This window comes from Anomaloglossus baeobatrachus, chromosome 2 (genome assembly GCF_048569485.1).
Source record: "Anomaloglossus baeobatrachus isolate aAnoBae1 chromosome 2, aAnoBae1.hap1, whole genome shotgun sequence".
Classification (NCBI taxonomy): domain Eukaryota; kingdom Metazoa; phylum Chordata; class Amphibia; order Anura; family Aromobatidae; genus Anomaloglossus; species Anomaloglossus baeobatrachus.
This window is the reverse complement of record NC_134354.1, coordinates 730,985,194-730,998,527: the sequence shown is the minus strand read 5'-3', so window position 1 is coordinate 730,998,527 and position 13,334 is coordinate 730,985,194. Positions and strand designations below refer to the sequence as shown.

At 51.5% G+C, this 13,334-nt stretch overlaps 1 protein-coding gene across 1 annotated transcript in view; it reads right to left on the bottom strand.

Moving 5' to 3' along the window:
• Positions 1-13,334, bottom strand: part of ATP8A2 (ATPase phospholipid transporting 8A2) — a 1,156,459-nt gene that overhangs the window by 831,950 nt on the left and 311,175 nt on the right. The window contains exons 11-12 of the mRNA XM_075337374.1: positions 8,275-8,440; positions 2,757-2,884 (exon numbers count right to left, since the gene is read on the bottom strand). Coding sequence (XP_075193489.1) covers positions 2,757-2,884; positions 8,275-8,440 — 294 coding nt within the window. The remainder of the gene's footprint in view (positions 1-2,756; positions 2,885-8,274; positions 8,441-13,334) is intronic.

Below are 13,334 nucleotides of genomic sequence, written 5' to 3'. Positions count from 1 at the left end.
GGTTCGGTGTTCGGTATGATCTCAGACTTTTCTAAGAAAAAAAAGTTTGGGTATGGAGTTCGGTGCTTCAAGAATGCAAGCCACTTGCGGGAGCATCACTGTGCTTCAGTGCTCAACCCAGTGCGAGCTGCTCGAGGTTTTTGATCGGCTAGAACTGGGGGTAACAACAGCATGATCAGATGTAGTGTGCAACCAAAAATAAAATGGAAAAAACTCTGTCCACCCGCCCTTGGAAGTGATCTGTTTATGGCTGGCTGTGTAAGGGACAGTAAAGGCCGCTTTACACACAACGATATCGCTAGCGATCTCGTTAGCGATGTGATACGCCCAGATTGTTGTTACGATTTGCCAAGATCGCTTCGCTCATAGGTCGTTTTGTAGTGGTCACACGTATACATCACGCTACATCGTTCAGCGATATATTGTTTGACCAAGGCGGTCGTGTAGATGTTGTTCGTCGTTGGCAGGTGTCAAACGTAGCAATATGTCTGCTGCGTTCCAAACGACGAACAATATTTTGAAACTGAACGACGTGTCAACGATCAACGATTTTCACCCTATTTGCGATCGTTCGGAGTCGCACGTAGGTGTCACACGCAACGACGTCGCTAACGATGATGGAAGTGCGTCATGAAAACCGTGACCCCGACGACATATTGTCAGATAAATCATAGCGTGTAAAGCGGCATTAAGGCTTGGCCGCCCAAGACCTGCAAATCCACTGTGTATGAAATGCAATGTTTGAAGTTTATGTTATGGTGTAATGTGTTAAACGGTCACTACGTGGCCACAATGTGTAAGCTGCTTCTCTGGTACTCCTGGGCTAGAGGGAGTTAATGAATGAGAGGGGCTTAGAGAAAAAAGGTTAGGAAGACAGAAAGTTTGAGGAGAGTACCTGAGGAAGAGGAGCAGACTGCGTCCGTGAGAAACGTAGTGGAGGAAAACCCCAATAACTTTAATTTGGCGTGACTTTCAGAGTCGAATCCAGGTGCCGAATACACAGTGTGGCCCAGGTGGTGGCCATTCCATGGCGTTTACCTAACAAACCCCCTCAATCAGTAGAAGGTCAGTGGGCTCTTAGGAAAAAAGAGTAAGGGGCACTTTGCACACAACGACATCGCAAGCCGATGCTTGTGATGCCGAGCATGATAGTCCCCGCCCCTGTCGCAGCAGCGATATCTTGTGATAGCAGCCGTAGCGAACATTATCGCTACGGCATCTTCACATGGACTCACCTGCCTTGCGACGTCGATCTGGCCGGCGACCCGCCTCCTTATTAAGGGGGCGGGTCGTGCGGCGTCATAGCGACGTCACACGGCAGGCGGCCAATAGAAGCGGAGGGCCGGAGATGAGAGGGACGTAAACATCCCGCCCACCTCTGTCCTTCCGCATAGCCGGCGTGAGCTGCAGGACGCAGGTAGGAGATGTTCCTCGCTCCTGCGGCTTCACACACACCGATGTGTGCTGCCGCAGGAACGAGGAACATCGTCGTACCTGTCGCAGTCGCGTAATTATGGAATTCCCAGACACTACACCGATGATACGATTATGACGATTTTGCGCTCGTAAATCGTATCATCTAGGATTTACACACTACGATGTTGAGTACAACGCCGGAAGTGCGTCACTTTCGACATGACCCCTCCGACATTGATTCTGCCATGTACAATGAAACTGAAGAGGGGGATGAGGAGCTTAGGGACCCCAACGAGAGCCAGAGTACCAGGGAAGCGGTCGGCCGGTAAAATGTATGAATTATATGTTGCAAATGGTAAAACCTTTGGGGAGCAAGAATATACCCTCCCCAGGCGAGATAAAAAACTGTTTTTGAAGTCGACAAGTTAAGAAGTCTGTATGAAAGAACCTCTAACCGGGTCAGTGCTTGTGATGCATGAAGAAAAAGTATACTTATTACTGGATTGCACTAAAGCGGCGGTTGGGGTGCAGAGGAAGAACACCCCTTTAACAGCTGGACAAGCGCACAATGATTAGGAGTTTTCATGAATTTAAAACCACAATGCTTGAAATGTTAAACACAGCAGATTTTCTGCACACAAAAAAAAACGTGGACCATAGCTTAAGCAGTTACCAAGTTCCTGGAGGCATTATTGAGACCCATGGAACCACACTGATTAACCTTTGGTAATTTGGGTGGTGAATGCTTTGTAGCTTGTGAAGCACACCTTTGAAAGCTTTTACCATACCTAAGCCTGTTTTTGGAGACCACCACCCATCAACTCCTTTATCCACCCTCTTGGTGCTCTTCCGCAAATGTGCGATTGGAACCTCGACTACACAAAACCTCATAGAAATACCGGTCTCAAGAGGTTTCAGGTAGTTTCATTGGGGTTTGATAGATTTGCCAACTCTTCCAGTAGGCCAAAAGGTCTCCCTTTATTTCACAAGCTTGAAGAATATTGCAAGTGAATTTGAAAGTATCTCTGGACCTTAATGCAAAATCTGTATCTGGTTCCCTACGTACCATGTGCAATTTACTGTATAATTCTGCTTATGGGGCTGAGACTTTTGTATTCTTCCGTCACCAGTGCCTGGGTCAACTGCTACCTCCAAGCTCTTTATAGCCATGTACCTGCAGGAGCCATCACCGATGAACAAGGATGGTGCATGATCCCACTGCTAGTCTTTCATGCAAACTCAGGTTTAGAAAAGGCAGCTAGTCTCATAGGTAATGGTTTGTTCTTTGAATAAAGTCCACAATAGATTTCATATAAACTTTTACAATCTATATCACTTACCCAGTTAATGAAAAGAGCCTGAGTGAACTTCACCACCTCCAGGGTCACCAGGAGACTGATGGGGATGAGGTTATTATATAAAATGATGAATGTGAGTAGATTGTATCCAAAATTGCTAGATATGGCCTCTGTGGAGAGATATGGACCAAGTGAGAGAGTTATTTGTTCCGGTATAATAAGGTTTACGATGATCTTCTAGACCAGTGTTCCCCAACAGATCATGTTTTCAGGACTTCCTTCGAAATGGCAGTATTACCTGTGCAATACTAAGGAAATCCTAAAAACATGCTCTCTTAGTGGCTCTTGAAGACTGAAGTTGAGGATCACTGTTCTAGACAATGGTTCCTATGACATTCTTAAATACACAGGTCGATAGTAATTCGCAATAAAATGAATCTAACAGTATTAATGTCAACCAAATGGTGTACTGTACATAGAATCAAGAAGAAACGGAGACTAAACAATGGTTGCAAAATGCATATGATCAAAAATATGTGGACACCTGGCCATCCATGAACTTGTTGGTTATCACCTTCCAAAAGCATGGGCACTAATATGGAGTTGTCCACTATTTGTGGCTATAACAGACTTCGCTCTACTGGGAAGGCATTCTACAAACTTTTTGAGTGTTTCTGGGGACATTTGTACCCATACAGACAACAGAGTATTTATGAAATCAGGACGAGAAGGTCGGGCTCCGAATTCAAATGGATTTATCCCAAAGGTGTTTATGATGCTGAGGCCATCATCGGTCTCAGCTGTGATGCATGCATGTTTGGCACAAGGATAGAGCCCAGTGAAAGGCTTCAGCGATTTTTTTTTTTTAAACAGGACCAACCACCACAATTTTCATATATAATCTAAAGTCAGTGCAATACTGGAGCTATCATGCAGATTCTATACATACCTTTAGTTGTGAGATCGGATGTATACTTTCTGAAATACAGGCAAGTAAAGTTTATGAAATTCACTGTTATTTAATGATAGGTGCAAAGGAATATCTATTAGGTGGGTCGGGTTTTGCTAGTTATTCCTGCCCCTGTCTTCCTGCCTGTCCTTCCTCCCCGCTGTTATTTATGGTAAGTACAGTATAGCACAGATTTCATCGCATCCTCTGCTCTTGTTGTTACAGCAGGAGTGCATGCGCTGCCCTCGCATAGGCCACAAAATAATAAAATGATGTCCCACTGTCTTCACAATGATGGAGCTAAGCGCTATGCCATCTTAGTGAATAGATTTAGTAAATTTGTGATGTACTGTAATTAGCATAAATAACAGACCGGGAGAAGAAGGACAGGCAGCAGAAAGGGGTGGGAATAACTAGCAAAACCCGACCCACCTAATAGATATTCCATTGCACCCATCTATATATATAATTGCCTTATTCTGTCTGTCTGTCTGTCTGTCTGTCTATCTGTCTGTCTGTCTGTCATGCTCCAAAATTGTGTCCTTACGGTGACACAAAGCTGATTGGCCGCTGGGCTCGCCATGGCCCCGCCCCCCCACACCGATTGGCCGCTCGCCCAGGCTGCGCCCCCACACGGATTGGCCAGCCGCTCGCCCAGGCTCCGCCCCCCCCCACAGATTGGCCTCTCGCCTCGGCACCCTGCAGGCATTGGCAATTCGGCCACGCCACGCCCCGCCCCCCTCACGCAATGCACGCTAGCTCTGGCCCCGCCCCCTCCCTCCCCCCGCGCATTCCCCGAACTGACACGGCTGTCACGGAGGTGAGTACTGTACTCTCCCTCCCCCCCCTCCCCCCCCCCGCGCATTCCCCGAACTGACACGGCTGTCACGGAGGTGAGTACTGTACTCCCCCCCACCCCCACCCCCCCCGCCCCCGCTCGCACGGGAGTGGTGTGGATACGTTGGTAACCATGCTCGCATGGTTACAAGCGCATCAAGGTCCTGCTGCAGCGGAAGATCCACACGCACACACATAACAGCACACACACAAACATACACACACATCAGATCACACTCACTCTCACACACACACCTCACACACACCTCACACACACCTCACATCGCATCCACACACTCACAGCATCCGGCGATATCGCTTGCTTCTCGGCCTCGATACCGTGCTGTTGTGACCTTCCAGGACCTGACGGAGGATCACATGGCCAGAGGCATGTGATTTCTCCGGATGTTGTGAGTATCAGCGCGTATGTGCGATATCGTCAGTGTCTGTGTGTGTGAGTGGATGCGATCGGGTGTGTGTGAGTGGATGCGATCGGGTGTGTGTGAGTGGATGCGATCGGGTGTGTGTGAGTGGATGCGATCGGGTGTGTGTGAGTGGATGCGATCGGGTGTGTGTGAGTGGATGCGATCGGGTGTGTGTGAGTGGATGCGATCGGGTGTGTGAGTGTCGGCAGAGGAGCACGGCGTGCTGGAGGAGGCTGGGAGCAGAGAGGCTGATCATGGGGAAGGCTGGGGGGGGAAGGCTGATGCTGGGGGAGACTGGGAGGGGAAGGCTGATGCTGAAGGAGGCTGGGAGGGGGAGGCTGGGAGGAAGGAGGCTGGGAGGAGAGAGGCTGATCCTGGGGAAGGCTGGGAATGGGAGGCTGATGCTGAGGGAGGCTGGAAGGAGAGAGGCTGATGCTGGGGGAGGCTGGAAGGAGAGAGGCTGAGGCTGGGAGGAGAGAGGCTGATGCTGGGGAAGGCTGATGCTGAGGGAGGCTGGGAGGGGAAAGCTGATGCTGGGGAAGGCTGGGAGGACGGAGGCTGGGAGGAGAGAGGCTGATCCTGGGGAAGTCTGGGAGAGGGAGGCTGATGCTGGGGGAGGCTGGAAGAAGAGAGGCTGATGCTGGGGAGGCTGGAAGAAGAGAGGCTGATGCTGGGGGAGGCTGATGCTGGGGGAGGCTGGGAGGAGAGAGGCTGATGCTGGGGAAGGCTGGGAGGAGAGAGGCTGTTGCTGGGGACAGAGAGGAGAGGCTGATGCTGGGAGGAGAGAGGCTGATCTGGGATGAGAGAGGCTGATGCTGGGAGGAGAGAGGCTGATGCTGGGGGAGGCTGGGAGGGGGAGGCTGATGGTGGGGGAGGCTGGGACGAGGGAGGCTGATGCTGGTGGAGGCTGATGCTTGGGGAGGCTGATGCTCGGGGAGGCTGGAAGGAGAGAGGCTAATGCTGGTGGAGGCTGATGCTTGGGGAGGCTGATGCTGGAGGAGACTGGGAGGGGAAGGCTGATGCTGAGGGAGGCTGGGAGGGGGAGGCTGGGAGGAAGGAGGCTGGGAGGAGAGAGGCTGATCCTGGGGAAGGCTGGGAACGGGAGGCTGATGCTGAGGGAGGCTGGAAGGAGAGAGGCTGATGCTGGTGGAGGCTGATGCTGGTGGAGGCTGATGCTTGGGGAGGCTGATGCTGGGGGAGACTGGGAGCGGAAGGCTGATGCTGAGGGAGGCTGGGAGGGGGAGGCTGGGAAGAAGGAGGCTGGGAGGAGAGAGGCTGATCCTGGGGAAGGCTGGGAAGAGGAGGCTGATGCTGAGGGAGGCTGGAAGGAGAGAGGCTGATGCTGGGGGAGGCTGGAAGGAGAGAGGCTGAGGCTGGGAGGAGAGAGGCTGATGCTGGGGAAGGCTGATGCTGAGGGAGGCTGGGAGGGGAAAGCTGATGCTGGGGAAGGCTGGGAGGACGGAGGCTGGGAGGAGAGAGGCTGATGCTGGTGGAGGCTGATGCTTGGGGAGGCTGGGAGAGGGAGGCTGATGCTGAGGGAGGCTGGGAGGAGGGAGGCTGGGAGAGGTAGGCTGAGAGAAGAGAGGCTGATGCACACACACACACACACACGCGCGCGCGCACTGCACAACACACCACACACACACACACACTGGGAACCACAAACAACTGTCCTACACAGACACCCACACACACAGACAACGCTGCGCACACACACAACACCCAACACACAAACACCGCGGCACACACAAATATACGCACATACCGCACAACACACACATTGCACAAAACATACCTCCCCCAAAACACACCACACACACACAAACCGCGCAACACACACACAACGCTACAGACACACAGCGCTCCACAAACAACACAACACACATACAACACCGCTCTCACCCCCCGTCACACCCAGACAACACCCAGAACATGTACAGCGCCTACACAAACACTTGGTAACTACACACAACAACATCTCTATATATATATATATATATATATATATATATATATATATACAAAAATCATACATGAACTACACAATACGTAAATTCTAGAATACCCGATGCGTAGAATCGGGCCACCTTCTAGTCATTAAATAACAGTCATTTCACAAACTTTACTTGCCTGTATTTCAGAAAGTATACATCCGATCTCACAACTAAAGGTATGTATAGAATCAACATGATAGCGCTAGTATAGCACTAGCTTTAGTTTATATATGAAAATCCTGGTGGTTGGTCCCCTTTAAAATTTTGTATAACTAAGTTGGACTAGGTGTAGATGAGCGTATTATGTCTCATCCAAGAAAATTGGAACAATTGTGCTAATCACACTGTGATCAGAGTGTGACTATAGTGTGATCTGATTTTCTCAGATGTGGAGAGGATCGAAAAAAACTTCTCTAATTTCTCCATTGTGTTAGTCCATGAAAATCAGGCCGTCATTCGATCGCTTCCGATTTTTTTGATAAATCCATTGACTTGCATTACCGAGTGTGGTCAGAATTGGATGCAAAGACCTGCTGCAATGTTTTTCCTTAGACTGGATCTGATACAAAGATTGGGACTTTTGCAGGCCCCATAAAATAACATAGGTCCGAATGTGATCCAATAATTTGTCGGATAACATGCTAACCAAAAATACGGCCATGAGCAAAAGCCCTTAAGCTAATTGGAAGCTACTTAAAGGGTTTGACCCACAATCATAACTTATTATTTATCCTTAGGTCAGTTGATAATTTGCTGATGGCTGGAGAGAGATCCCACCACTCAAGACCCCACAGAAATAGAGAACGGTTCACACGACAATACTTTTTGGGGCAAGTTCTGTAGAGTGGAAAAAATGGATTTCACATGGACCAAACCTATTCCGTTTGGCTGTTTAGATTACCTTAATCTTTACATAAACGGAATATCCATGATAAAGATATGCAGACTGCACTAGTTTTTGGGCTAGTCAAGTCTATAGGTGCAAAAAAAAAAATCTGTGCCCATACGGATTAACGGTATAGCATCCGATTTTTATGGATACAATGTCATTGTTATTAAAGAGAAGGGACCAACCAGATCACAAGATATCTGCCAGATATCACGAGACCTTACTAACTTCACTTCAGCGAACTGAGATGTATTGAGAAGACGGTCAGATTGCATGACACCTCAACTCGTTTGCAAATTGACTCTGAACCTGTCCATTGCATTGGTGGCAGAGAATTTGGAGCTTTGCATCAGACAATTTTGGCTTTGAACACTCTAGCTACACTACATCAAGCAAATAATTATGGACAACATATCACTAAAATAATGTACTATCAAGCCCTAAATATTACATGCTAGGAACTTACCGTTAGCATCCAGATACCAGTTGGTCTCCTCATATTTTCTGTTCCATAACAAAGCCCCGACGGAGCTAACCAGCGCCATGACCAGGAGGATGCAGAATAGGACTAAGATCTGTACGTTGGTAACTTTCTCTACATTAGATCTCTTCAGTGGGGCCTTAGTAGAGTTCTACAGAAAAATCAGGAATATGATGCCCAGATAGTACACAAGCTATGAACAGCAGAACGACAAAGATGTGCAATTTTGCATTAGATGGTCGTTAAACAAGGGCGGTTGAACACATGTATACCTGCAATGATGAGCGACAACTATTCTATTACTGATACCTTTATAGGGGTTGGTTAGGAAAAATTAGAAAATAAGCATCTTGTATATAACCATACACAGTGCCACTCTTGCTTATCGGTTGTGTCTGGTGCTGCAGCTTTTTCCTAATCAAGGAAATAAATGCAATACCAGGCATAGACAAAAGTGGCGCTATTTGTGAAAGACAAAGCAGAGATGTTACAAAGAAATATCTAAGGATATGTCGCGGGCGGAGGAGGGGACGCTGCGCTCACCCACTGCTCGGGTCCGGCTGCTGCTCGCTCGGTCGGTGGCTCGAGCGGGTGGGCCGGATCCCGGGGACTCGAGTGGCGCTCCTCGCCCGTGAGTGAAAGGGGGGGTTGTTTGGTTTAGGGATATTGTCCGTGACGTCACCCACGGTTGTGGTGAGGTTGTGACACCACCGCTGCTCTGGACGGGGATCCCGGGGAGCGATGACAGGGAGCAGCCTAGATGTTGTTTCTCCCCTCCGTGGGTAGGGGGTTAGTTGTCCCGGGGCCCGGTGAGGGTTAGTGAGGGCAGGCGGGTTACGGGGCCTGGGTACGTGCAGGGTCGCGGGGGCAGCGCGGTGCCGCACGGCACAGTGGTACTCACTCAGCCAATGACGAATGGAAAGTCTCCGGTAAAACAAACGGCTGGATGGACGGGTCCCACAGACGGCTGCGGTAGCTCTCCCGGTAGGTTGGTGGTGACTGCCTTTCCCTGCACCTGTGTTGTGTTCACGGTTCCAATGGCTTCCCACCGGTAACCCGCTCCCCAGCTTGGATGGATGCTGAGGAGCCCCTTTTGCCCGCAGGCTCTGGCCCTGGGAACAGTAGCCTTGGTGGTGACTGTTTCCTTTACGGTTTGAGCTGTTGCCTTCGTTGCCTTCAATCGGGTCTTGACTGCTGGGAAACCCCTGAGGTCCCCTTCGCTAACGGATTTGACCAGTTTTACGGCGACTCCTAGCCTGGTCGGGGTCCGTAGGCCCTGCCGAATGGTGCTGGCTTCTCTTCACTCCCCGATCCGGTACCGGCGGGCCACCGCCCGTCCCCGGTCCTTACGGTTCACTCCAATCAGCCTCTCCTGCAGACGGTCAGCACCGTCTGCCAACCTTGCTGTATGTGCCGGGCCACGCACCCGGACACGGTCAGTCTCCTCTACTACTACTTCACTCTCCAAAACTCAAGACTAATCTGATCTGACTCCTTTTCCCACCTCCAGGACTGTGAACTCCTTGGTGGGCGGGGCCAACCGCCTGGCCCACCCCCTGGTGTGGACATCAGCCCCTGGAGGGAGGCAACAAGGATTTGTGTTTGACCCTAGATGTGCCTAGCCGGGGTGTGGGGTGTGTTGTTGTAGTACCTGTGACGTCCTGGCTTGTCCAGGGCGCCACATTCCCCCTTAGGAAAATGCAGACCGTCCGCGGGCTGCCCGTCCATCACCGGTTTTATTTTTGTTAACTGTAGACAAGGGTAAAACACATACAAACATTAAAACATTCAAACATAAGCATTTGCATCAATCTTCCCATAACGGGAGGTACGGTACTTAAACGTTGCAAACGGCAACGGCTTCCGCTCTTCTCCCACCCAAACAACCTGGCCCTGATGCTGCCCCTAAGAAGTGGGCAGCACCCCTTGACCCCAGTCCAGAACCAAGCTGCCCGAGCGGGTACGGTCTCTTTCAGGGGACCCACGTCCATGGGGGACCCTGAACCCCCGGAGGATCGCCACCGGTTACGGTAGTGGCGGGCCTGGGCCATCCCTTTCCTCCAGGCCCATCCTCCCAAATCAGCCTCTCCGGAGGCGGTAACGGAATCAAGCCAACAGCATTTTATTTTCATTCCAATAAGTTTGCGTTTGCCCTGCAAGTTCTCGGGCTTGTCCGTAAGCAGTTCCTTACCCAAGGATTGCAGACAGTCCCTACGGGGACAACAGTTGCCGGCAATGGCCGGTTCAATCAAAGTGCCAATCTGGTTACTTCTTCAGGTGATTCCTCTTCATTCAAAAACTTTTAAACTATACAATCAATACATAAAGCCCCCCCCCCTTTTTAAAGTGTAGTTACCCTATACCTAAGTGGGGTCTACCTAGGTTGGGACGAGTGGACCTCCGGGGTCCGGTGTCAGTGGTGACAGACAGTGGGGCAGAGGGAACAATCAGTTCCTCTTCCCTGCTATCGTGTGGGGCAGGCGAAGGCGTAGGGGAGCTGGGTACAGGTACATCCCTGCGCACTGGCTCGTGGTTGACCACTTCCATCACTTCCTCATCCATGGGTTGTGGGAACAGTATCACTGGAAGAATCACCGCGCAGTTCTGTGTAGGCCAGTCTGCTGGAAAATCACCCATCATGGTGTGGATTACCTCCTTTTCTTTCTCCGCTGGTCTGGGAACTGGAGCTTCATCCGCTACCCTCAATGCTGGTGGGCACCTCTTTAGATGGTTTCGGGAAACCGTGGCCAAGGTTCCCCCCTGGTCACGGCTGATCTGGTAGGCCTTCCCATTCTCCCATCCTGTGGGCTGTACCCACATACGGGTTTTTTTCCCATTGATCATCCAGCTTGTGGGTCCTCCTTTTTCGCTTCAGCACTACATCCCCAGGCTGGAAGGGACGGCAGGCACCTTCTTGTTGAAGCACTGCTCCTGTTGTCCTCGACTCCGGCACAAGTTCTTTTCAACATATTCCTGGACCTGTCGTACTGTGCTCTTCGCCGAGTGTCCCATTGAGCTGTCGAAGGGAGTGCTTCTGGAGCTTCCAAGCCCATTTCCAAATCTACTGGTAGCCGGCCGGGACAAGCTCTCATCAGGTATGCTGGAGTGCGTTTCGTAGAGCTGGAAGGGATGTTGTTATACATATCGACAAGGTCAGGTAGCTTCTCCGGCCACAGGTTCCGCTCTTCCAGCGGTAACATCTTGAGGAGGCCAAGGACCAAGTGGTTCGTCTTTTCACACATGCCATTGGTTTGGGCATGGTAAGGCGTGGTCCGGATTTTCTTGCAGCCGTACAACTGGCAGAATTCCTGGAATACCTCTGCTTCAAAGGCCGGGCCCTGGTCGGTAAGCACCCTCTCGGGGTACCCATGCGGTCGACATAAATAAGCCTGGAACGCCTTAGTGGCGGTACGGCCGGTTAGGTCCTTGACTGGGACAACCACCATGAACCTGGAGTAGTGGTCTACAATGGTTAGAGCGTAGGTGTACCCACTTCGGCTGGGGGTGAGCTTTACATGGTCGAGGGCAGCCAGCTCCAGCGGTTGATGCGTAATGATAGGGTGTAGGGGTGTCTTCTGGCTGGCCTCGTCCTTCCTTCTCAATGTGCAGGGGCCACATTCTCGGCACCAGGCCTCCATGGATTCCCGCATTCCACTCCAACAGAACCGCTCTCTCAACAACATCTCCAGCTTCTTCCACCCGAAGTGCCCAGCACCATCATGGTATGCTTGCAGGACGGTGGGCACGTTAGCCTGGGGAATCACCAGCTGGCGAATCTTTTCGTGGGTCTTCGGATTAATCAGCTCACGATACAACTTCCCCTGGTGTAGGTACAGCCGGGTCCGTTCTCGCATAGACGTTGGGATTCGGCAGGGGCGGCAGGGTCTATCCCAGCAGAACCCTGTTCCACCAGGGTCTTGATCAGGCGGACAGCAGGTGCCCAGTCCTGAGCTTCCTGCCACTCCTGACTGGGCAGCGGGTCCAGGTTCACCCGTTGTTGATGGACATGCACCTTCTCAGATAACGGCCGGTGAAACGCAGGCAACTCGATCTCTTTGAGGTCGTCATCCTCTGGCCCCTCTTCTGACAGGTGGGGCATCTGGAAAGTGCATCGGCATTAACGTTGGTACGGCCGGCCCGGTATTTGATGGTGAAATCGTAGTTGGCTAACCTGGCCACCCACCGCTGCTCCAGCGCACCCAGCTTGGCTGTATCTAGATGGGTCAGTGGGTTGTTGTCCGTGTAAGCGGTGAACTTGGCTGCTGCCAGGTAATGGCGGAACCGCTCGGTGATAGCCCACACCAGTGCTAAGAGCTAGAGCTTGAAAGAGCTGTAGTTCTCAGGGTTCCTCTCAGTCAGCCGGAGCTTTCGGCTAGCATAAGCAATTACCTTCTCCCTTCCACCTTGGACTTGGGATAGAACAGCCCCCAAGCCCACATTGCTGGCATCGGTGTAGAGGATAAATGGGCGGCTGTAGTCAGGGTACGCTAGGATCTCCTCTCCGGTCAGAGCGCTCTCAGCTGGCGGAAGGATTCCTCATGCTTTTCTTCCCACACTAATGGGGCTCCTAGGGGTCTACCCCTTGGTCTGTCCTACGAGGAGGGTCTTGCATGGGGGCAGCCATCTTCGTGTACCCCTTGATGAAGCGACGGTAATATCCCACCAGGCCCAGGAACTGCCTCACTTCCCTCACCGTGGTCGGTCTCGGCAGTCTTGGATAGCGGTAATCTTCTCGGGGTCGGGGGCGACACCTTCCGCACCAACCACATGTCCAAGGTAGTGCACTCTGGGCTTCAGCAGATGACACTGTGAGGGCTTCAACTTCATCCCATACTTAGCAAGGGACGCAAACACCTCAGCTAGGTGCTCCAGGAGGGCTTCATACGTCTGTGAGTACACAATCACATCATCCAGGTACAGCAGGACGGTCTCGAAATTTAGGTGTCCCAGACAGCATTCCATCAGCCGTTGGAAGGTTCCGGGGGCATTGCACAGCCCGAACGGCATGCTGTTAAACTCGCAGAGTCCCATAGGAGTGGCGAAGG